Source organism: Aedes albopictus, chromosome 3, assembly GCF_035046485.1.
Source record: "Aedes albopictus strain Foshan chromosome 3, AalbF5, whole genome shotgun sequence".
In the NCBI taxonomy this organism is placed as follows: Eukaryota; Metazoa; Arthropoda; class Insecta; order Diptera; family Culicidae; genus Aedes; species Aedes albopictus.
Window position 1 is genome coordinate 326,659,986 of NC_085138.1, and position 24,418 is coordinate 326,684,403.

At 46.2% G+C, this 24,418-nt stretch overlaps 2 protein-coding genes across 2 annotated transcripts in view; both read right to left on the reverse strand.

The window, feature by feature from the left end:
* LOC109623393 (substance-K receptor) overlaps positions 1 to 24,418 on the reverse strand; it is a 51,978-nt gene that overhangs the window by 5,553 nt on the left and 22,007 nt on the right. The window contains exons 2-7 of the mRNA XM_029865302.2: positions 12,163 to 12,248; positions 11,694 to 12,045; positions 11,460 to 11,581; positions 3,828 to 4,060; positions 3,634 to 3,734; positions 3,418 to 3,508 (exon numbers count right to left, since the gene is read on the reverse strand). Of these exons, the coding sequence (XP_029721162.2) occupies positions 3,418 to 3,508; positions 3,634 to 3,734; positions 3,828 to 4,060; positions 11,460 to 11,581; positions 11,694 to 12,045; positions 12,163 to 12,247 (984 nt within the window). The 5' untranslated portion in view covers position 12,248. The remainder of the gene's footprint in view (positions 1 to 3,417; positions 3,509 to 3,633; positions 3,735 to 3,827; positions 4,061 to 11,459; positions 11,582 to 11,693; positions 12,046 to 12,162; positions 12,249 to 24,418) is intronic.
* LOC134284222 (uncharacterized) lies at positions 17,044 to 20,374 on the reverse strand. The gene is made up of 2 exons (XM_062842862.1): positions 17,178 to 20,374; positions 17,044 to 17,122 (listed from the first exon to the last, which is right to left on the reverse strand). The coding sequence occupies exon 1, from the start codon at positions 20,366 to 20,368 to the stop codon at positions 17,465 to 17,467; it is 2,904 nt and encodes a 967-aa protein (XP_062698846.1). The 5' UTR covers positions 20,369 to 20,374; the 3' UTR covers positions 17,044 to 17,122; positions 17,178 to 17,464.

Sequence of the window (24,418 nt, forward strand, 5' to 3'; positions counted from 1 at the left end):
CCTGACCGGTAAGTAAGTAAGGTATTCATGAAATACCTCAACGAGTTATTGGTTTGGTGTTGAGGACTGCTTGAGGTATTATTTAATAATTATTATGGAAAAATCGCTATTTGTATGGAAAAAATCGTCGATTATTATTTAGGTATTGCCATACCTGATGTCATTATTCACGCGTTATGCACAGAATACACACCAGTTATTATTTTAGGAATTTAACCTCTTATGTAGGGCTACTTAATACCTCATTCAGGTTGTGGGTTTACCGAGAATCCAACAGCTGATATCTCGGTAAAATATTTGCTGATTCTCGGTAACAATTTTACCGAGATTTCGGTAAACCATTACCAAGTCTCGGTAATCTTTGCCGAGATCTCGGTAAAAAGTTGGATTACCGAGATCTCGGCAAAGTTTTAACGAAATCTCGGTAAAACTTTTACCGAGATTCAGTAGAAATTATTACCGGAATCTCGGCTGTTGGATTCTCGGCAATCCGTTTGCTGAGGTCGGCGATTTAATTTAAGTGTGTACTACTTTGCAACACCCTCTTTGTATTTGCAAATCCGAACAACCGGTGCCCTTATATACAGCAAGTCCTAACGGTCTTTGGTGACTTCGTTGAGAACCATACTCACCGGTCAATGCGGCATCCTCGGCAACGAGCGCTCTAACCTGACACTCGCCAGGATCGGCCGGAACAGCCCGGCACTAACGAGAAATATCCCCATAGGGGGATAATCTGCAAACAGACACCCTAATAACAAGGATAGGACAGTGTGCGGCTGAGGCCGTCTTCTACTACAATAGTAAAAGCCAGGACTACACTCTCCTCGTACCAAGCCTCGTACCCACTAATCACATTCCTATGGTTGCCAAACCCTACGTCTCTCCGGAACCACCACGAAGGTATTGCTTCTATCACGGTAGCATGCTGGCGCTTAGCCAGTTTCCCGAGTAGTCTTCACCACTCCCTTTGTCCTCGGAAGGCGGGCAGGGTCAACCCCTCCCGCGCCTAACTGCTCAACAGACATCAAGAACTGACGCCCACGTGCAACCCGATCTGACCTGTCCGTAAGGAAGGGTATTACTACCCTTCAGGCCCTATCAGATGCACCAGAAGGTTGCAGACAGCAGGGTCTCCACCTGCCCCGGCCCTTACCGTGAGCTCGGATCCAACCTAGTAGACCGACGCCACGACAGCAACGCTACCAGACCTTCCTCTCCTCGGCCACTTAATCGCTGTAAGGGTCGATTTCGACTGCAGGGCACTGGCATGGCCTACGAAGCCAACTCCGAACCCCTGGACGATCTCTTGTACCGCATCTGACCTAGCCATTATCCGAGTCAACGCACCACCTCCTCTATTGCTCCAACATGATGTGGGTGATGATGAGTCACGCATTGTGCCACTCTTCCCCAGATTGTGCTCGCAGCATCCGCCACCTAGCCCGTAGGCAGGCGCGGCGCAGATCCGCAATCACGTCGGTCCACCAGTGGCCTCCCATTTCTCACACGCACGCGAGAGCACCGCTAGCAACTCGTCACTGTCTAAACCAATTAGGTCACAGTGCCATGACGAACTCTACCACTTCGATGACCTCTTCTAGGTTTTTCACCTTCAGAGTCGCCTTTAGTGTGAGAGCCCTCAACTCTACCCCTTCGCCGAGGACCTCTTCCGCCAAATGTTTGTAGGCGGCGCCCTTGCGCTCCTTATCGCGCTTTAGCTCCAGGATCATCTCACCCGTACTGCGCACGTCGTCTCCTAGAACCACGAGCTTGGCGTCGTTTCGCATCGCCTTCAAGACGTCAGAGTAGTTCGACTGTTCGGTCTTGATAACGAGTGCGTTGCCTTCTCACGTTTGGCAGCTACTCTTTTACGCCTTGGTTTGGCGTCCCTAGCATCTTCTACCTGCGGCTTTGTTTTCTTGTTCCTCCGCTTGACCTTCGTCCACCTTTTGGTTCACCCTACTCTGTGGTTGCTGAGGGCCTACCGATGGTCGTAACCCCTTGTTCCCATCCTTCCTGGACGTGCTAGCCTTTTCAGGCCCATTCTTCCCAGATTTCCGGGACACCTGGCTGGAGTCCGACTTGCTGACATTACTGCCGACCGTCGGAGTTAGTATTCGCTTTGCCTTGCGGGCACCGCTACACAGCTTCTCACCACCTTCTGTTAGTGCTTATCACGAGTAGTAACATCCACCACACCTTTGGGACTCTCTACGAAAGCGAAGACCTCCGACTGGGTAGACTTTGTATCCTTTTCGGCTCCGCCGATGTTGCAGTCTTCGCGAGTCTCACGTGTTCCCGCTTGGCATCGTCCAACGACTTACAGGTCCTTACTAATGTTGGACTTCGTGGACGCAAAGTCGATGATCCTACCAAGCTGCTGCGACGGGCTTGGTGGTCTAGTGGCTACCGCTTCTGATTCGTATGCAGAAGGTCATGGGTTCAATCCCTGGCCCGTCCCTTTTCATCCTACTTTGTATCTTTCTATCCACTTCCTCACTCTCTCTCTCTTCTCTGCATATACAACTCATGTATATTCATATGTTCATAGCCATCGCTAGAACCAGAAACGAATTGGAAAAAAGTCGTTTCCCTCCCTTCCAACTACCACTCACAGCACAGTGTGTATAACGTCTACAAGTTATGCAACCAAAGCGTGCTGTGCCGCTTGACCTTATTCACCTCATTCACCACACAATCTATCACCTTACGAACACTATAAATAACACCCTATCCATGGATCGCATCACCGACCCAACGGTGACTCCCAGATCTCCCATCCTTTCCGTCTAACAAATACCCCAGTCCGTGCTGGTTGTGGGGATGCAGAGGTGATCTCGGTCTTTAGTAGCAACAATCAGCACACTCTAACATTCCTTTCCCTTCCCAACTGACTCCCAATTGCACTTTGAGAATAAGTGGAGTGTCCCAGCCCTTATTCATTTGGATCTCAGTGCAATTGGTACCAGCTCAGATCAATCACGGAGTAGCAACCATTGACATGTATAGTCAGATTTGATCGTTGATCGTTTTTGATCGCAAAGTCGATGATCCTACAAAGCGCTGCTCAGCCACCTCGATTGCGGGCAGTCCTTCATCCAGTATCTGTAACTTTAACAGTTATCAGTCGTACGTAAATACAAAGACGTCGGATGTATTCGATTGAACTTTAAAATCCATGTATGTAATTTGAAATGGATGACATGTGTACCGAAATATGTGCTTTTCCGTAATTACGTTAACCCAAGTAACATATTTTAGTCAAATAGGTTAGAAAAACTTCTTGATACCATCATAAAACCAAAATAAAAGCTGTTAGTTTTAATGATGGTTATTAAAACCTCTACGGGACTTACTGGTCATCAGAATGTTTCTTGGGAATAATCTTGATAATAAAACCATGGTGATACTTACATTGTAGATTCCATATATGAACGGATTGTAACAGCTATTGCTCATAGCCAACCAATCGCAAACGAACCAAATGATGTTGATGTATCGATACCTATCGAAAGACACAAGAGCGGAAAGAAATCAAACGTCAGATCTGGTTTGCATAATGCAAAAGCTCTTTGAACATCACTCTTTTAAACGAACCGAAAGCAACTTCTACGAACTCAAATTACTTACTCATTGACTTCGGACCATGTTACGTGTAGGATGTTGTACAGCTGCAGCGGAAACCAACAGATGCCAAATAAGGCTACTACGATGATCAACATCTTTATAACCTGCGTCAGAGACCCCCGAAAGAACGAGATATTTGATTAAACATCAATCAACTATGAAACAGTGCAATGCCGTGCAACGCCACAGATACGTACCTTCTTTTTGTTTTTCAGCATCGTCATATCGCGAGAGTCCTGTGCATTCCCTGGCGTTTTCGAGCCCCACAGCCTCAGTGCCATCTGAATGTACACGAAACTGATGACACAAAGCGGCACAAAGTACTGCACCAGCGTCAGGATGTATCGATAGAGCAGCATTTCGGACTCTTCAAAGTTGACCACCTGGCAGAATGGTTTCGTCATGTTGATGTAGGTTTCGTTGGTTTCACCTGTTGGTTGGGGGAGGCCAAATCAAGCTCATTGAGTGATGAATGAATGAATGAAGTTCAGTTGGGTCAACGTACATTGCCGCATGGGCGTAGCAAGAGAAGGGCAGAGAATTTGACTGATACAGTGTTTTGAAATTTAAAAAAAATCTCTGGTCCTGATTCTGATTTGCACAATAGTATTTTTGCGTTAAATTAGTTACAAACAAGTTTTTTTTTGCACGATTTTGCGAGATTATCAATTAGTAGTTAAGCTTCTTTCTTGAAGGGTTGCTTAAGAAGCTTGATAAACTTCGGAAAAAGTTCACATACATTTTTAAGAGTAAAGTCTTTGTAGCACCTAAGCAGAATTTTTTCAGAAAGTCTCCTAGGATATTATTTAGTCATTTTTATATTATTAATAGGACGGAATGAGTGAAGTCCTAGTTTGAATGTAGTGTGCTGGATTTTTGTCTGGTGTGATAATCATTTCTCCATATCTGCAATGAAATGATGCAAACAGCGTGGGTATTATGATTTCTTGACTGCTGTTTGGTTGAAAGTTTGGGTAACTGTGTTAAGGTATTTTTTTGTAACTTCAACAACACAGTTACCCAAACTTTTAATGAAATTCTCGAATTTCTTGGAAAAAAAACCAGGACAAACCCTAAGAGATTTCCATGTAGGAATTTTCGTGAGGAATTCAACATATGAAAGTGTGCTGATTAATGACTTTATGACTAAGAACTAACTAAGAAATTCTTTCGGTCTTTCTAGAAATTTGTTCCAGGGCCCCTGCGGGAGTTTCTTGTTGGATTCCCAGGGAGTTCTTGATGAGATTCTTCCGGGGGTTTATTTAGGATTCTTCCATCTGGGATTCTTCAAGGAATTTCTACTGAGATTCGTAAAGAGCTTTTATCTGGGATTCCTTTAAGAGCTCTTGCCGGGATTCTTTCAGGAAATACTCTCGAGATTCTTCCAGAGTTTTTTTTTTGTAATTCTTAACCCTTCAGCGCGCGCGCTGTTGTAAAAAGTACAACACTTCCAAAAAACCTCGCTCTTCGTATACAGCACGAGCGCGGTGCAGCTTCATTTGCTTGATGGCGCGCGTCCTGGAAGGTTGAGAAATACCTTCTGAGACGACATCACAAGTTACTAAATTCCTTCAAAATTCCTCCTGAAATTTCTCCAGAAATTAATACTGAGATTCCTCCAGGAACTCCCTCTAGTATTTCTCCAGCTATTTTATCCAGAGATTCAATCGGGATTTTTTTCTCTGTGGTTTCTCCATAAATTTATTCTAGAATTCGTCTAGAATTTCGTTCTTCAGGGAACTCCGTCTGAGATTGTTATGGCATTCCTACAGAAGTTCCCTCTAGGATCCTCTTTGGGACTTCAAGGGATTTCTTCCGAGGTTTCTCAAGGAGTTCCGGGAATCCTTCTGGAATTCCTCAATTATCCTGGAATTCCTCCAGGAGTTTTCTCGGGGACGGTTTTAGGAATTCCATTCAAAATTCCTACAAAAGCTCCTTCCAAAATTCCACCTGGGTTTCCTTCCAGGAATTTCATGCGAGTTCCTTCTTGGTTGTCTTGAGAAATTCTTTATAAGATCCTTTCAGGAATCCTACAAAAACTTCTTTCAGTATTCATCCATCAGCCTCTTCGGAATTCTTACAGAAGCTCCTTCTGGGATTTTTCCGGTAACTATTTCTGGGATTGCTTTAAAAATTTATGGAATTTTCTCTAGAATTTCTTCAGGAGCTCCTTCGTGGATTCGTTCAGGAACTTCTTCCTTTGGAAAATCTTGCCGGATTTTTTCCGGGAAGTTCTTCAGGAATTCATTCAGAAACTGCTTCCGGGATTTCTTCAGGAACTCTCTTCAAGATTCATCTGCAAAACTTGATTTTTTTGTATCTGCAAGCCTCGTTGAATAAATGTATAGGTCAGACCGTGACACATGACTCCTATTCATCTTGAGCAAAAAGGTTGATCCAGATACGAAGCAGTTGTGGTGTCAAGAGATGACGGAAATGGATAAAGCAAACATCGATCTTCAGAGCTTCTTTAAGTTTGTCGAGTCTTGCAGTTTTGCTCTGCAATCAGGCCAACCAGTTCGCCCGAAATCCAGCGCGCCCTTCAAGCAACCTTCAAAGGCTCAATCCTCAATCCCGACGTGCTACCGAATTCGTCTCAACAAACTGCAACGAACAAAACCATCATCTCATCCATCCCATCCGAAGGGGGTTTGGATTGTGAAAAGAAGATAACCATGTGCGATTGTGGAATCGAGTTCAGTTCTAGGCCTGCTAGCGACGGAGATAGTCCAGTGACTCCGTAGCTTGAAGGAATAGAAGCGCCCGTCTAGCGAATTGGGAGTCGAGAGTTCGAGTCTCACCGGAGTACGTGGATTTCTTTTCATAATTTCAAATCTCAATTTGTTCATCGAGCACGTGTTCTGTTGTGCACATGGATGTCAAAGCATTTTCAACAGTGTAATTTCCCACATGGTTTGGTCAGCCAAAGCAAAATCAAGAAATTGACATTTATGAAAAAATGTTTTTTTTTTCGCCTATTGAGACAACCGTTCCAGACACTACACGGCTATCAAGGCTGATCGAGAAAAGAAGTTAATATTGATTATCAACTTCATGGGGCCTTCAAAAACCACGTATACTCGAAAGGGGGGGGGGTGTTCTACGGTCCATGCTAAATTTAAAAATATTGTATGGACAAAAGTCTAGTTGGGGAAGGAGGGGGGGGGTCTGATATGACTAAAAATGAGTCTACGTAGTTTATGGACAGTGCATACGGGCGCATAAGAGATAGGTTGTAAGTTAGAGCCTATGTTATGCCTCTCGCGTAAGATCTGCAGTAGATTTTTTTGACAAACATAATGACGAGAGAATTCTCTTTTATTTGTTCAATTTCAATTTCAATTTGAGTGTTTCGTGGATTATAACTACAATTTCTAGAGTGAGTTTAAATAAGGCCGAAAGTAACATGGGAGAGTTCTCTTCATCGACTCTCTCTTCTTCAAATTAAAGTGACAAGTTGCAAGTATGGTTGCACTTTTTGGTCATAAATCGCTAGGTTGCGATGCAATCTAGCGTCTAAGTGTAAACAAGTTCGATTGAATTTGCATCTTGCCACTTTATTTTGCAGAAGAGAGAGTCGAACATGAGAACTCTCTCATGTTTCTTTCGCCCTTATTTAAACTCAATCTAGATTTTATTGTGGGGGTGGAAACTCAGGTAAAATATTATCTACTGGGCGCCCATTAAAAACACTACCCCCGGCGAAGACTGGCGTTTGAGCCTAGCTATTTAGCAATGTAGTTGGAGAAAACGTCAATGCAAAACCCGTAGCTTCCGAGAAGGAAAGCCCAGCACCCTGGGTTAGTGGGTTGGTGTCAGGCCCTGCGAGCCAGCCGTAAAAAGACTAGCACGGAAAAATCAACAAGAGAAGAATGCGAACCGATACCAACGGCGACGACCACAGCGAAGAAAGGGGACTAGCGATCTCTCAACTTCATCGGGTGCACCCGCATACTCATCGATATGCTGAAGGACCACGGGTTCGAAATCGTAGCGCTGCAGGAAGTGTGTTGGGCAGGATCCATGGTGCGAACGGTAATCATACCATCTACCAGAGTTGCGGCAACACACGAGAGCTGATAACAGCTTTTATAATGATGGGCGACATGCAGAGGCGCGTGATCGGTTGGTGGCCGATCGACGAAAGAATCTGCAGGTTGAGGATCAAGGGCCGATTCTTCAACATCAGCATAATAAACGTTCACAGTCCTCACTCCGTCACTGATGATGACAAAGACCCATTTTACGCGCAGCTCTAAAGCGAGTACGACCGCTGCCCAAACCATGAGATCAAAACGCTCAGGAAGGCCAGGAGGAGGAATTCAACTATGCGTAGAAGGGCAGGACAGATGATTCGAAAGTTCAGCGAAAATGGCCTAGGCCTCATGGATTTCGCCGCCTCCAAGAACATAGCCATTCGAAGCACCTTCTTCCAGCACAGCCTCCCGTATCGTTGCACCTGGAGATCACCACAGCAAACGGAATCGCAAATCGATCACGTTCTGATTGATGGACGGCACTTCTCCGACCTTATCGACGTCAGACCTATCGTGGCGCTAATATCGACTCCGATCCATGTTCTGATCACTACCTGGTGATGGTTAAACTGCCCCCAAAACAACAATGTACAGTACCGGCGGCCGCCCCGGTACGATCTAGAGCGACTGAAGCAACCGTATGTCGCCACCGCATACGCGCAGAATCTCGAGGCATCGTTGCCAGATGAAGGTGTGCTCGATGTGGCTCCTCTAGAGGACTGCTGGAGTACAGTCAAAGCTGCCATCAACAACGCAGCCGAGAGCTGTATGGGTACGTATAACGGAGTCGAGGAAACGATTGGTTTGACGAGGAGTGCAGAGCGGTTCTGGAGCAGAAGCACGTAGCGCGGGCGGTAATGCTGCAGCATAGAACCCGACAGATTGTGAAGCGATACAGACAGAAGCGGAAGCAGTATACCCGTCTCTTCCGGAAGAAAAAGCGCCGCCTGGAAGAAGCGGAGTGCGAGGAAATGGAACTGCTGTGTCGTTCACAAGAAACACGTAAGTTCTACCAGGAGCTCAACGCATCCCGCAAAGACTACGTGCCGCAAGCCGAAATCTGCAGGGATAAAAACGGGAGCCTCTTGACGGACAAAGGTGAGGTGATCGAAAGGTAGAAGCAGCACTTCGACGAGCATCTGAATGACGAAGAGAATGTAGGCACGGCGGATCAAGGTAGCGGAGGAAATGACTATGTTGGTGCAGTAGAGGACGGGAACGAACCAACTCCCACGATGAGGGTAGTTAAGGATGCCATCCACCAGCTCAAAAACAACAAAGCGGCTGAGAAGAATGGTAACGCAGCAGAACTCATCAAGAAGGGCCCGGAAAAGTTGGCCATCTGTCTGCTCCGGTTAGTAGCCAAGATCAGGGAAACCGAACAGCTACCGGAGGAGTCGAAGATAGGGATAATCTGTCCCATCCACAAGAAACGACAAGTTAATATGTAAGAACTTTCGAGCGATCACCATTTTGAATGCTGCCTACAAAGTGCTATCCCAGATCATCTTCCGCCACCTAAAGTAAAGCCGGTTTCATCGACGGCCGGTCGACAAAGGACCAGATCTTTACCGTACGGAAAATCCTCCAGAAATGCCGTGAATACCAGGTCCCAACGCACCTCCTGTTTATCGACTTCAAGGCGGCATACGACAGTATCGACCGCACGGAGCTATGGAAAATCATGGACGAGAACAGCTTTCCCGGGAAGCTTACCAGACTGATAAGAGCAACGAGGGACGGTGTGCAGAACAGCGTAAGGAATTCGAGTGAACAATCAAGTTCATTCGAATCTCGACGAGGACTACGCCAAGGTGATGGACTTTCTTGCCACTATTCAACATCGCTCTGGAAGGTGTTATGCGACAAGTCGGGCTAAACAGCTGGGTTACTTCAGGAAATCTGGCCAATTTGTCTGTTTTGCGGATGATATGGATAATATTGCTACACTCTTAAAAAAATAGGAATTTACACGTGATTTAAACAATCAACGTATGTAAACATTTCATTACTGAATGGAAAATTTGACTCAATTTTACATCCATCATGTAAGTTCGAGTTGGTTGCACAAGATGTCAACAAACCTATCTGACCAGATAGGTAGAAACAGTTTTACATTTATCGTTTGTCTCACTCACAACTCGGTGATACAGCCGAGAGGTATAGTACGTGCCTCTCAATCAGCGGACCAGAGTTCAAATCCAGTTCATTCCGCAACTTTGAAATCTTTCTCACAAAGGCACAAAACCTCCTTTTCTTTCCCATAACAACGTTATAAAATAATTCAAAATCTAAATGCTTCTTCGGAAGAAGTATCTCCATTATCGAACTGCGATCTGATGGGGATTTATTATTACTTGATGGACAACAAGACCCAAAATAACTAACTGCTGCATTTGATGTGTAAATCTCACTGAAAATTCAAACTGCAATTTCTTTCCAGAGCACAAGGAAAATCTAGAATTTTACCAGAGTGTTAAACCTTCTGATTGAAAACATATAGTTTCAGAACCAAATATAAAAAAAAAAAAAAACAAACAAACCAGTAGACGCTTGCTTAACCTTCACATATCCGACCCCCGACAACTCATTTTGAAAATGCTGGCATTTCGTCAATTTTCATCCGTTTTTTTTAAGTCGCCTTTAATCGATCATAAATTGGTGTAAGTTTATTACACTTAAGTGGTCATGTAATATTCGGAACCATTCCGGAGATATTCTGGATTGTACTAGGGTCAGGGGGTGGGGGAGTTGTCTGTTTTGCCAAATGACCAAAAGTGATTATTTGGTGTGTTATTGTGTTTGTGAGGCCCTCGCGGAACCTGTTTCAGGTGTTCCGGATCGGCCACATCAGTTGCTTCATACTTCAGTCAATTTTTTCAGCCCCATTCTCTTGAAATCATGAAGTTTGATAAGTCGCACGGCATGTTTTAGTTGCAAACCAGAAATGTCCCCGATGTCACCCCCGTGGAACCTATGCTAGATGTTCCGGGGTGGCCATATCAGTTGATACAGACTTCAAGGTATCGTTTCTGACTCAGTCATTCGAAATCATGAAGTTTGATATGTCGCACGACATGTTTTGGATAAAAACCAGAAGTGACCCTAATGAGGCCCCTGCGGAACCTGTCAGCTGTCACGATGATCCGGATGGACTTATTCAAATCTGCTTATCGCAGTTCCGTGAAAATCATAGTTCAAACACAATAACAAACGAAATAATCATTTTTAACCATTTCAGCACCCTCCCTGACCCCAGGACAATCTGGAATATCTCCGGAATGGTTCCGGATATTGCATGGCCATTTGGATGTAACAAACTTGCACCAATTTATGATCGATTGAGGGCGACTTAAAAAAAGTTGGATGAAAATTGACGAAATGCCAGTATTTTAAAAATGAGATGTTGGGGGTCGGGTACGTGAAGGTTAAAGTGCTCATCATCTTTCCTGTTCGGAAAGCTGGCTACGCCCTTGCATGGGCATGCTCCAAAAAGCCTACAAACCCAAAAAGAGTGTATGGAATTTTAGTATTTTTACAAAGTTGATTCCTTACATTTCTAATCAAAGTATGTTTTAGGCCTTTGCGTTGCAATAAGGGCCTGTCCATAAACTACGTAGACTCTTAGGGGGAGGGTGGGTTCTGGTCAAAGTCTACGCAGTTACAAATTTCGAAAATTTTGTATGGACAAAAGTCTAAGAGGGGAGGGGGGGTCTTAAATTGCCTAAAAAATCTACGTAGTTTATAAACAGCGCCTTATCATCCTTGTGGATATTGGACAATAACACTTACCAAGGCTAACGATCGACACGGGAACCACACGCAGTGCGAACAGGGTTGGGGCGGCCAGCGCAAACGACATCATCCAGATGGCACTGATTACAAATTTGGAAATGTTTTTCGATGCACGTGCCCTATTGAAAACAAATTACAAATTGCATAGTTAAAAGCATGATTTCATTATCGATTGACCAACTTGATTCCATTTCGGAAAGGTCAAAACTCAAAAACTCGAAAACTCGTTACCTGAGGGGGTTGATGATGGCCCGGTGTCGGTCAACGGCGATGGCCGTCAAAGTAAAAACCGACACGTTCACACTCAACAGTTGCACAAACGGACAAAAGGGGCACATGAACTCCGGCAGGTTCCACCGTTGCAGCACGGCCGCCTGGAACTGGAAGGGAATGGCGAACACCGCAATGGTGACATCGGCCAGGGCCAGGTTCGCGATGAACATGTTCGTGATGGTTTGCATCTGTTTGGTCGTCAGGACGATCCATATCACTAGCGAGTTGCCTATCACAGCTATAATACTGATGGTTCCGTAGAATATCGACAACAGCACGACCAACCCGACCGGGACGTCATAGAGCGCATCTGTGGTGGGGGTGGATGAGAGAACGTTGAAATTGATTCCCTTGATGGATGGTGCTTACCGCAATCAGCTCGCTCGAAGCCCAAGTGCTGAGCTGATGCTGACGGTCGGCAACTTACCTTGCTCTTTGACGATTTCCACGTCGCTGCCGTTGAGTGTGTTGTTGTTTGCATAATGGAAGGCGATGCCGTCCACAGCTCGCATGCTGCAACAGAGAATAAGACGGAAGGATTATGGACAATATTAAGGTATATGAGCTAGGGTATGAGGTTGTCTTTATCAACTAGACTGAATGCACGCACATATGAGAGCTTTGTGTGCACATTGTGCATAAGAGCTTGTCGGAGCGTATTATTTTCGATTTCAGCATCTCAGACAAAGTACTGCTTCTCAACATTGTAATTTATGAGCATTTTCTTGGTAATCCGTTAGCTGAGAAATCGTTGAAAATATACTAATAAAACAGGTTGTTGCCAAGCCATGAAATATTTGCTACATTTGACTTACAGGAATCCAACAATTGTGATATGAACATTATTTTCAGAAGCGCAATTATATCATTCCTGGGACACTTAATATCAAGATACAGAAAAACACATCAAATGACCGGAATAATACCATAAAAGCCCCCGCAGTAGACTGGCCCAAATACAAAAATGTCGAAAAATTCCACGGGGCACCCTCTAGAATCGTGCCTTTGGATGAGAAGAGCAATCTGTGAAAGATTCAGCTCAATCGGTTTGAAACTGAGCTGGCGCAAATGAGTTGAAGGTTTGTATGGGATCTTCAGCCCAAATATATGGGAAATTGGATGACCTACAGTCTCTCATTCAGCGCACTGGTTAAAAGTGTTTGATTTGGCTCATAATTGAAAGAATGGTAGTGGATACCCTAAAGAACAACTTTGTAGAAGACCATGTAATGATAAAACTTAATTTAGTTGCGGTTTCAGCTAACGAAAGCAGGATGAGGACATCTTCTCCTGTTTACTCTCGGTTGTTACATGCAGCACGTGTTTGCTGTTCGGAACTTGCGCTCTACATCATAGGCGGCTGTGTTGTCCTTCATTTCAATTGCTCCTGCACGTGGGCGGGTATCGAAACAATGAAGAATTACATAGCTGCCTATGATGTAGCGCGCAAGCTTCGACCGACAAACACGTGCTGCATGTAACAACCGAGAGTAAACGGGGGAAGATGTCCTCATCCTGCTTTCGTTAGCTGAAACCGCAACTAAATTAAGTTTTATCATGATATGGTCTTCTACAAAGTTGTTCCTTAGGGTATCCACTACCATTCTTTCAATTCTGAGCTAAATCGAACTCGCTGAACCGGCGTACTGAGTGAGAGACTGTAGGTCATCCAATTTCCCATATATTTGGACTGAAAATCCCATACAAACCTTCAGCTCATTTGCGCCAGCTCAGTTTCAAACCGATTGAGCTGAATCTTTCACTGATTGTTCTTCTCATCTATAGGCACGATTCTAGAGGGTGCCCCGTGAAATTTTCCAACTTTTCTTTCTCGCCATACAAATGTGGGCCGGTCTACCCCGCAGTCAGCAAACCCAGTCGACCGTTGAAGTTGGAAAAGTACACAAACCCACATCAAAAATTTCGTCGCAAAAAGAGAAAAACCGGCACTCGTCTAGTCCCTGTAGGAGCATTCCGGCAAATCCAATTATCACTTATCGTCGTGGTACTCAAGCTCACCCTCAGTGCCGCAACAACACGTGTCTATCCGGAAAATTCAATCCAAACACGTACTCTCCTACTTTGGCAAGTTCCATTTGCAGGATGGAAAACTTGTTTGGTGGTTAGGTTAATGGAAGCTGTATCGCTTCCTGAATGTGCATCTTCTTTCTTCTACGGAATGGCACTTTGCCGCTGGTTGTCAACACCCGGCAGCGGGGTATGGGCGTGGTAGATATTTTCCTTTTGAGAAGTTGGTGCTGCCTCGAAGCATCACTGCGTTTAGGATGAAAAGTGGTTCCGACTCTACTCACCAGATATGTTTTTATGGCATAATTTAACTTCTGAAGCCTATCAAAACTTTTACGTTTATGTTAACAGTTAACTAGTAAGAGAATTGATTAGGAGGGGCGCTAGAGCACAATAGCACGCCGGTAAGTTCAACGTGCATTCAAAAAGTTCGTAATAAAACTAAAATTGTTTATGTTTCAGGCCTATTTTCAAGATTTGCCACTTAATACTGTGGACGAATTCCGTTGGCACCTTTGTATTTTATCTGACGGCGGAGCGCCTCCCTAAATACTCCTTCGTCGAAGTATGATGTCTTCCACCTGCGAGAGCTTGGCCTTGGCCTAGTCGCCTCTTCTTCTATCCGCTGTCTGCTGTTGTTGTAGTCGATACTGTAGCGAACCACCAGGTGGTCGCTGTGAGTGTAGCCATCATCTACTCTCCAGTTCGAGCTACTTATTAAGCCAGGACTACAAAAGGTCACGTCAATAATTGACTCCGCTCCGTTTCGACTATAGGTACTCTTGGTACCGACATTAGCCAAGTCGACATCTAAGGTGGCCAATGTTTCTAGCAGGATCTGACCTCGCTGGTTCGTGAAACGGCTTGCCCATTCCACAGCACAGGCATTAAAATCACCCGCTATTACCACCGGCCTTAGCACGGTCGTTAAGCGGTCCAGCATTTGCGTGAACCGCTCGATCGGCCACCGCGGAGGCGCATAACAGCTACAAAAGAAGGCCCCGTTTATTTTGGCGACCACGAAGCCCTCGTAGGTAGTAGACACCAACTCCTGGACTGGGTATTTACGCGTCGTCCATATCGCCGCCATTTTTCTGGTCCCATCCGCGAGCCAGTTACCGTTGCCGGCGGATACTCGGTATGGGTCCGATATGATGGCAATATCCGTCTCCCACTCAGAAATCAGTTGCTGAGCCGCTTCACAGTGGTTCAGGTTCAGCTGCGTTACCTGCACTGTGATTCGTTGTTCACTGCGGCTTTCCTGAAGGCCGGGTACCCTGGACCATCCATCGGATATCTGTTGTTCGAGGATTTCCCGGTACAGATCATGCAGATGGGCGGGCTCGTGCAGCTTTGGGCCTTATGACCTTCAGCGCCGCATCGCCTGCACAGTTTGCGCCTGTCGGGGCCTTTGCAGTCCCACGACTTGTGTCCTGGTTCCAGACACCTGAAGCAAAGCTATCTGTGTCCCTGCTGGCCCTTTCCGTAGCTTAACGGCTGCGGCGGCCACCTGCACATCGCACTGTTGCCGCAGTGCCGTGACGAGCTCTTCCACTTCGGTGATCTCATTAATGTCCTTGACCTTCAGAGTCGCCTCATGTGTCAGAGCCCTCACCTGCACACCCTCACCAAGGACCTCTTCTGCCAGCCTCTTGTAGGCGGCGCTCTTGTGTTCCTTCTGGCGCTTCAACTCCAGTATCATCTAGCCCGTATGAGTACGTCTAATACTGCGTACGTCGGCTGCAAGACACTCAAGCTTGGCGTCGCTTCGCATCGTCTTCAAGACGTCCGAGTACTTGGATTGTTCCGTCTTGATGACGATCGCGTTGCCTTTCTCGCGCTTGGCACCTGCCCTCTTACGCCTTGGCTTGGCGTCCTGCGCTACTACCTGCGGATTCGACTTTTTCTTCTTCTTCCGCTCTACCTTCGTCCAAGGGGGGTCCTCCCCTTGGATCACCCTGCTCTGTGGCTGTTGAGGGCCCACCGCCTGGCTTTGCGGGCACCGCCAGACAGCTTCTCGCCTGACGGCTACCTCGCCCGCTTCTGCGATTGCTTGTCCCGTTTGTCGCGAGCAGTCGCTTCGGCACTTTCTCATTTGCAGGCTCCGCTGCTGCAGCAGTCAGCAACGCGAGTCCCGCGTGCTCCTGCTTGGCCTCGTCGATCGACACCCTAAGTCGAAGCAAGGCCATTTTCAGGTCCTTGCTTATATTCGACTTAGTGGACGCAAAGTCGATGATTTTGCCAAGCTGCTGCTCAGCCACCTCTATTGCGGACCGTCCTTTGGTTTCTTGATTGACGGCCCTCAACAACCACGCTCCGTCCATCACCTCCATCGGCTGGCTTGCCGGGAAGTGGACTGGAGCACCCACGCTTGAGCTGCGTACGCAGCTCCCAACACCTATCACTTCTCCTTGTCGTAGACCTCATCAACCCGCTTCTTGCGAAGCTTCCACTTCCACCTGAATTCTGATTTTGGTTTTTGTTAGATTTCATGTTTACATCCCACGAGTCGCACGGGAAAGAATGCTCACCACGCCAGAGCCCTGCATTAACGCGGTAAGAGACAGCTTACTGTAGGGGATGCCCAGGTACCCCACAGGCTCCGTTATAAAGATTGAGCATCCCTCGATCACTCATTCCTCAGCACGGGTCGCTTGACACCTTGAATTGGGGTTAGTAGTCCTATTCTCAGCCGGCGACTACGCGACCATGCAGCTGACGTTTAAACATTAGGGTAAGTGCACCTCAATCGATGCATCCGTTTATCGATCATGTCGAGAAAAACTATGTATTGGGTAAAATGCGATCAGACGACCGACGAGGAATTCCACGGTTCTATCCAAAATGTTGGTCAATGCGGCACAATCTGTTAGACCTACCACGCACCACTGATGCCATCGAGGGATACCACAATAAATTCATTTCTCTCTTAGAAGGCGGGAATGTTTTGAAATTTTATGCTGTGCTTAACACTTTTAAGGTGGAGGAACAGTCAGCATCTGCTAAGTTCCTAAGATATCTACAAGATGACATCACTGCACTGTCTGCACTAGTCGAATGAAGAAGCTTCAGAAGAAAAGAGGAGAAGCTCAAACAAGCGATTCGGTCGAGTCGTGATATTTCAATGGCAGATCATCTACTCTCATTAGCTCTTATACTGCAAAATAAGAAAGGGATTACACTAAAACCTCTTTTTATGCATGTTATTTTTTATGTACTTTTAATTTATGCACCTTTTTTATGCCCTGCATAAAAAGAGGGAAAGCTACTCAGAACCAATATTGTTGGGCGATAGACGAATCGATAGATTTTGTGAATTTTATTCCGATAATTCAGTCGTGGAAGAAATTACAAAATTCCTGAGATGGACAATTATTAGTTTGCGGTCCTACAGATAAGGTCATTCATACTCACTTTTGGTGATTCGTCACCGCATCAATGAAGAGATGGCAAACTAATTGTAGCCTCCGCACTCTTTTCAATAAGTGTTTTTAACTTATTAGAGAATAGTTTACGTCTAGTTATAGTTCAATTTCATACGTATTTCAATAATTATGTTAAGTAGGATTTAGCTGTCAATGTAGCAAATATACTGGATTCTACAGACTATAAAACGATGGAACAGCTAAATTAAAGATCGAATTCGTGGTACTTTGATTTGCGGCACACTTTGTTTATCGTCAATTTCAATTGTTTTTCTCTCAGTATCGTAGATCTTTGACCTTGGTACGATTGTTCGCACGACCGACATTCCCCTGTTGGATGCCAGGGTGTGATTGCGTTCGAGCAGTACCGCAGGTAGTAGTAGTCGTAGTGGGGCTCTTGGGGCTCGTCGGGTACCCCAACGTGGCGCAGTCAACACTCCCCCCCGGAATACGCCGATGGTCATCCTGAGTCGTGTTCTTACAAACGCCAACGTCTAGCACGGCGAGCTTCAAGGCTGGACGTTCGTAGATTCCAGTAGCTGTCAGCACAGTTGCAGACCTTACTTGACCGTCAACTCCTGGTTTCGTAGCAATTACGCGTCCTTTCGGCCAGCAGTTACGCGGAAAGTTCGGATCAACGATGACGACAATATCTCCAGCTTCGATGGGTTTTACTGGATCAAACCATTTGGTTCGGCGAGTTATGGATGGAAGATAGTCCCGAAGCCATTGTCTCCAAAATCGGTTGGTTAAGGCCTGAGAGAGCTGCCAGCAACGACGAAGTGATTCAGGGCAATCATCGAAGGGTGTCCATGACCTCAGACCGTTAGACGATCCTAACAAAAAGTGATTTGGGGTCAGCACTGGAGAATCGTCGTCTTCCAAGGGAATATTGGTCAATGGTCGAGAATTTATCACGTTTTCTACTTCAATCAGTAGATTCTCAAGGACCTCATAGGATATTGTGCGTCCTGGTAACAGCCTGAAGAGGTTTTGCTTGACGGTTCGGATAAGGCGCTCCCACGCTCCGCCCATATGCGGGGAGGCTGGTGGGTTGAAGCTCCATCTGGTGTGAGGCGTCGTGAACTCGACCATCATCCGTTCATGGTCCAGACTCTCCACGGCGGCTTGCAGTTCTTTGGAAGTGCCTTGGAAGTTAGTGCCTCGATCACTATAAATGACCGCCGGTGTCCCCCTCCTACCAATGACGTTGCGTAGAGCGACTATGCAAGAATCGGTACTTAGAGTGTGTGCAATTTGCAAGTGTATGGCGCGGATGGTTAAACATGTGGCTATCATTACCCAGCGTTTCTCGCGTTTTCGGTTAGCAGAAACCGCAATAGGCCCAAAATAATCCACCCCCATATGCGTAAACGGACGAGAATAGGCAGCCAGACGTGATGGCGGCAGGTCACACATCTGAGGAGGTTGCGGTGTTGCCCTTTCGTTCATACATTTCTGGCATTGCTTCCGTATTTTGTAGTATACGGACTTGAGGCGAGGAATCCTGTACCGCTGACGAATTTCATTTAGCACGGTATTATGATTTTGGTGGTGATACCTTTGATGATAGTGAAGCACAATCAGATACGTAACGTGGTGATTTCGAGGAAGGATAATAGGATTTACTGCGTCGTAGTCGATCAGTTCACATGCTCCGGTCCGGCCCCGCATTCTCAAAACGTCGGATCCATCGAGAAAGGGACAGAAGTAGGCGATACAGCTGCTTTTTGGAATCGTTTTCATTGTCTCATTTCGGCGATTACTGAGGAGGATTGCAATTTCGTCGCTATACTCGTCTGTTTGAGCGAGCCGATGAAGGAAATTTTCGGCTCTTGCTAACTCTGGCTGCATCAGTGGTCCACTGGTTCGCTGCTTCATTTTTACCATCAGCTTCGAATTGCAGATAAACCGGAAAACGAAAGCCGTACATCGAACCATTGTAGTCCACTTAGAGAAGTTCTGCGGAGTTATAATAGATTTCACCATGGGAACATGCGTTAGCAGGTGTGCTCGTAGCTCCGTATCCGTCGTCCCATAACGTAGCACTACAGGCCATTCTGCTTCAGATGTTCGAAGAAATTCTGGTCCTCGAAACCAACGGCTAGAGCTGCTGAGGCCAGGCCGACGTGCCCATTTGGTACCTTCGTCAGCCACGTTCTGTTTTGTTGGCACCCACCGCCACTCTTTTGCATCAGTTGATTCCAATATTTCACTCACTCTGAATGCTACGAACTGGCTGTATCGTCGATGATCAGAGTTCAACCAGCAGAGGACGTCCTTAGAATCGGTCCAGAAGTACCGACCAGTGATCGTAGTTGATAGTGATTGCGTGACGCTGTTTGCTAGTCGCACTCCGACGATGCTGGCTTGTAACTCAGAACGGGGAATAGAAAGGAACTTCAGTGGGGCCACTCTGGTTTTTGCGCAAACGAAAGCAGTTTCTACCAAGCCAACCCTTTCAAACCTAATGTACACGACGGCAGCAAAACCGTTCTCGCTCGCATCAACAAACGTGTGCAATTGAATTTTGCAAGATCCGTCTAGGTTCGCGGTTATTCTATAACATCTTGGAATTTGAACTCCAGCAACCTCAGGCAAAACTTTTAACCATGTCAGCCATTTCTGGAATTGTGGTTCTTCTATGGGACTGTCCCAGCCAACCGAAGATCTCCAAATCTCCTGCAGCAGTACTTTCAGGTACATGAGAAAGTGTGAAATGAACCCTAGTGGATCGAATATCATCATAAGTGTTCTTAGTACCTCGCGTTTAGTGGGTCGACGGCGTCCGGTCAGTAGGTCCTCGTCGTATCGAGGAGACACCTTAAAGGTGAAGCAGTCGGTTGTCGTATTCCACCAGAGTCCTAAAACCTTTTCTGTGACGCTCTCTTCTCCAAGGTTCTTTTCGGTGGGTGCAGCTTCTTGCAGGGATTCCAAGACGGTCGTCGAGTTGGATAGCCAGTTACGCATTTCAAATCCTCCTGCGGCATGGATATGCTTTACGTCTTGTGCCAGCTGTGTAGCTTCTTCCTCTGTCTCGACGCTGGCAAGCATGTCATCCACATAGTGCTTTTTCACGATGGTGCCAACAGCTGCTGGATACTGATGTTCAAATCGCATTGCGTTGAGATTTTTGACAAACTGAGCGGTCGCAGGCGAACAGCAAGCGCCAAATGTCATCACCGTCATAACGTATACGTCCGGAGCGCCGTCTCTTGTATCTTCTTTCCAGTAGAATCGTTGGCTATGCTGATCTTCTTCTCTCATCAGAACTTGGTGGAACATTTCGCGTAAGTCTCCACATACCGCGAACCGGAATTCTCGAAACTGAATCAATATTGACAGGAGAGAAGTCAACTGATCGGGACCTTTCAGTAACACTGAATTCAAGGAGATTCCATGAACACTAGCTGCTGCATCCCAGACTAGTCTTAGTTTCCCTGGTTTGTTGGGATTATATACGGGAAACACAGGAAGATACCACTCACGTGGATGTCGGATCATCATCTCTTCTTTATTTAACTTTCGAGCGTATCCTTTCCGGACGTACTCGGCCATTTTCGTACGGAGTGCCTCTGATAAAGCTTTGTCGTTCTTCATTCGCCGCTCCAAGCACTCCCATCTCTTGAGAGCCATTTTCTTGTTGTCGGGAAGTCGCACGTTTTCGTACTTCCAGAGAAGACCGGATTCATATTGGCCCTTTTTGAGTAATGTTTTCGCTTCTAGCATTTCAATAGCACGCTGGTCATCGGTAGGCAGGACTAGCTTTTCAGGCTTCACTATACCCATACTGTCGAGAGTGAAATAACTTTTCATCATTGCGTGGAGATTCTCATCGGTATTCTCGTTGCATTCGCACACCTGTACAGCATGGTAGTTAACGTAGTTTTCGGATCGAAGATTGGATGAACAGTTCCCGTACACAATCCACCCTAGACGCGTTTTGACAGCTATCGGTTCGGATGATTTTCCTTCTCGACTCTTCAGTGCGTGTCCTAGCTGCGCATTGTCTAGGCCGATTAGGATGCGGGGACTTACTTCGGTGTAGGAATCGACGGGAACTCCAACAAGATGGTTGTACCGTTTCTGAACCTCGGAAGCTATCAATGTTTGTGGACGAAGCTTAAGCTTCTCTATAGTTCGAACGTCCGCCAGTTTATACTTTTGGGCCTTATTTCTAGTGGGTGAAATTTCCACTTTCACTCTTTGAGACTCGTTCTCCATTCTTATTGTATCGCCAGTCCATTTCAAACAGAGTGCCTTGGGGGATCCTTGTAATTCGAGCTCTTGGGCTAGAGATTTTTCCATGAGCGTAAGTTCGGATCCATCATCGATGAAAGCGTATGTCTGAACTACCTTTGATGGACCGTAGAGTACCACAGGGACGATCCGGAACAGAACGTCATTCGTCTGGGCTTGATGAACGTTGCAAATGGTGTTGGTAGCCGATTCTACTGTTGGATTGCTTCTGGAGACTTATGTTTTGTCATTGTGTAGCATAGGGTGGTGCAGAAAAGTGCAACCGTTGACTCCGCATCTATTTTGTTGTCGACACGTGCCGCTGTGCTTTCGAAGGCACTTACGACACAGTTTCGCCTCACGCAGGACTGCCCACTTTGATTCGTAACTCAGTTCAGCAAACCGTTTGCACTTCGTAATCGACGGACACACTCCTTTGCACACAAAACACTCCTTCGGCTGTTCTTGTGACTGGATATGCACGTTGCTTGTATGGGCTTCCGGGGATTCCGATCGATCATTACTGGTTTCACAATGTACGTTGATGAAATTGTCTTTTTTGTTGACTCGACCTCGTGGAACATTGGTAGATGTCTGCATGACTGAGCTGGCGTCCTCTGCCATGAAGTAGAGCCAGGAACTGAAATCCCCGAGATTTGGAGCAGGGTTTCCTCGTGTGTACTTTGCCCAGTCTAGTCTTAGCGTTGCTGGAAGTCGTTCGACCAACTCGAACTTGAGCGAGGCATTGTACATGAAATCCTGTACTCCACAAGCCTCTATTGTCGCCACCAGATTTTCGACGGTGAGTGCGAAATTGACGAGACTTTCTAGACGGTCAATCTCGGGAGGTGGTAGTGAACGAACTTTTCTAATTGCTGCATGAACAATAACTTCTGGCCTGCCGTAGAGCATTTTCAGCGTCGAGAGTACTCCGCTTACGTTTGAGGGATGGAGCAACCTGCATTTCACTGCCTCAAGTGCTTTGCCTTTAAGGCATTTACGAAGCCGTAGCATGTTCTCCTCATTGGAAAAGCCGCACATCTGCGTCGATGAGGTGTACATCGAGAAGAAGAGTGGCCAGTCTTCTGGGTTTCCGTCGAATTCGGGTAGATCTTTAGAAACCGCTTGCCGCGCGGCTAGCTGACTCCGGTTGAGGACGCAGACAGACTCCTCCGCAGAAATTGGTTCGAGTTGCCTTTGACCAAATGTCGAAGATGGCACAGGGTGGCGCAGTCTTTGTGAGGCCGTCGGAGGCATCTGGAAACGTGTAGACGTAGGATTCATGTGAAGAGATACTGGCTGCCGTTGTGGCGTAGAACGCTGGCCAGGGACGAAAGCCGGCAGTGTGTTACGTCGACCCCCTTGTGAACACGGTGGCTGATTCACTTGCCGGATGCCAACTGATGCTAGTTGTTCGGCGAGTCCGGAGGTAGCTCCTTGTTCCTCCAGCGAATTTTCTTCTACGACTCCAGAATCTTGGGCTGCTCCGCATCGTTCCGTATCACGGATCCACTTAGAAACGTTTGACATCTTCTCGATATCTTCCATCTCCGATTCACTGTCACTCTCCATCTGTTCCAAGATTCTGAACTTCTCATCCAGAAATTTTTGTTCCAGCTTCTTCTGTTCTTCAAGTTTTTGCAGACTCAGTTCCATCCTTCGTTGTACGCTCTTCTTACTACTCTTTTTTCCGCAAGATGTTCTATCGCTGTTCTCTTTTGGGGGTGGATTACTAAAATGCATCGCTGTTTGGGTATCGTTAACTGGGGTTTGCTGATGTTGTTCGTTATCTTCCACTGAGCAAAACGGGCAAATCCAACTGATTTCAGATATGCCCTCCGTAACTTCCACACAGGAGAAGTGAAACCATTTCTCGCAACCATCACACTGCACCATTCTACTGTTATCACTATTTGCACACACTTCGCAACTTTTGTACCGATTTGCACGCGCGCGACGTACCGGGTTTCGCCTGACAAGAATGGCTCTTTCGCGGATGTTTGACAGAGATAATGACTTATTCTTTAGCTCAGCAGTGGAAGTCGCTCGCTTCGGCACTGCACCTTTGGTATTTAGCTTACTGGCAACGTCAACATTTACCTGAGAGGTAGGAGGGGGATTTCCTGCCTTTACCGAATCTGCCGGACAGTTGATCAGTACGTTGACTCCAGGGTCCATCCTTCCCATTGCTTCGCTCGTCGCGACCGCTGCTACATTTGCTGCACTAGCGACAATGGGACTATTGATATAGGCACTCGCTGCGATGTCATCCGATGGTACGATTACTGTTTCCGCTGGAAATTCCGCTGCACTAGTTGCACCTTCCTGGCGATTGGTGAACATCTCAGTGGATCCGTTCCTCCCTGGTTCGCTTCTTGATCCCTTGCCAGACATCATACAATTCGCCGCAAAAGAATTTTGTAAATTGTTGGGCGATAGACGAATCGATAGATTTTGTGAATTTTATTCCGATAATTCAGTCGTGGAAGAAATTACAAAATTCCTGAGATGGACAATTATTAGTTTGCGGTCCTACAGATAAGGTCATTCATACTCACTTTTGGTGATTCGTCACCGCATCAATGAAGAGATGGCAAACTAATTGTAGCCTCCGCACTCTTTTCAATAAGTGTTTTTAACTTATTAGAGAATAGTTTACGTCTAGTTATAGTTCAATTTCATACGTATTTCAATAATTATGTTAAGTAGGATTTAGCTGTCAATGTAGCAAATATACTGGATTCTACAGACTATAAAACGATGGAACAGCTAAATTAAAGATCGAATTCGTGGTACTTTGATTTGCGGCACACTTTGTTTATCGTCAATTTCAATTGTTTTTCTCTCAGTATCGTAGATCTTTGACCTTGGTACGATTGTTCGCACGACCGACATTCCCCTGTTGGATGCCAGGGTGTGATTGCGTTCGAGCAGTACCGCAGGTAGTAGTAGTCGTAGTGGGGCTCTTGGGGCTCGTCGGGTACCCCAACG

What these genes read in the sequence shown, in the direction of transcription:
- LOC134284222 (XM_062842862.1), bottom strand. Translation starts at nt 20,368, where the DNA reads ATGACATTTGGCGCTTGCTGTTCGCCTGCGACCGCTCAGTTTGTCAAA.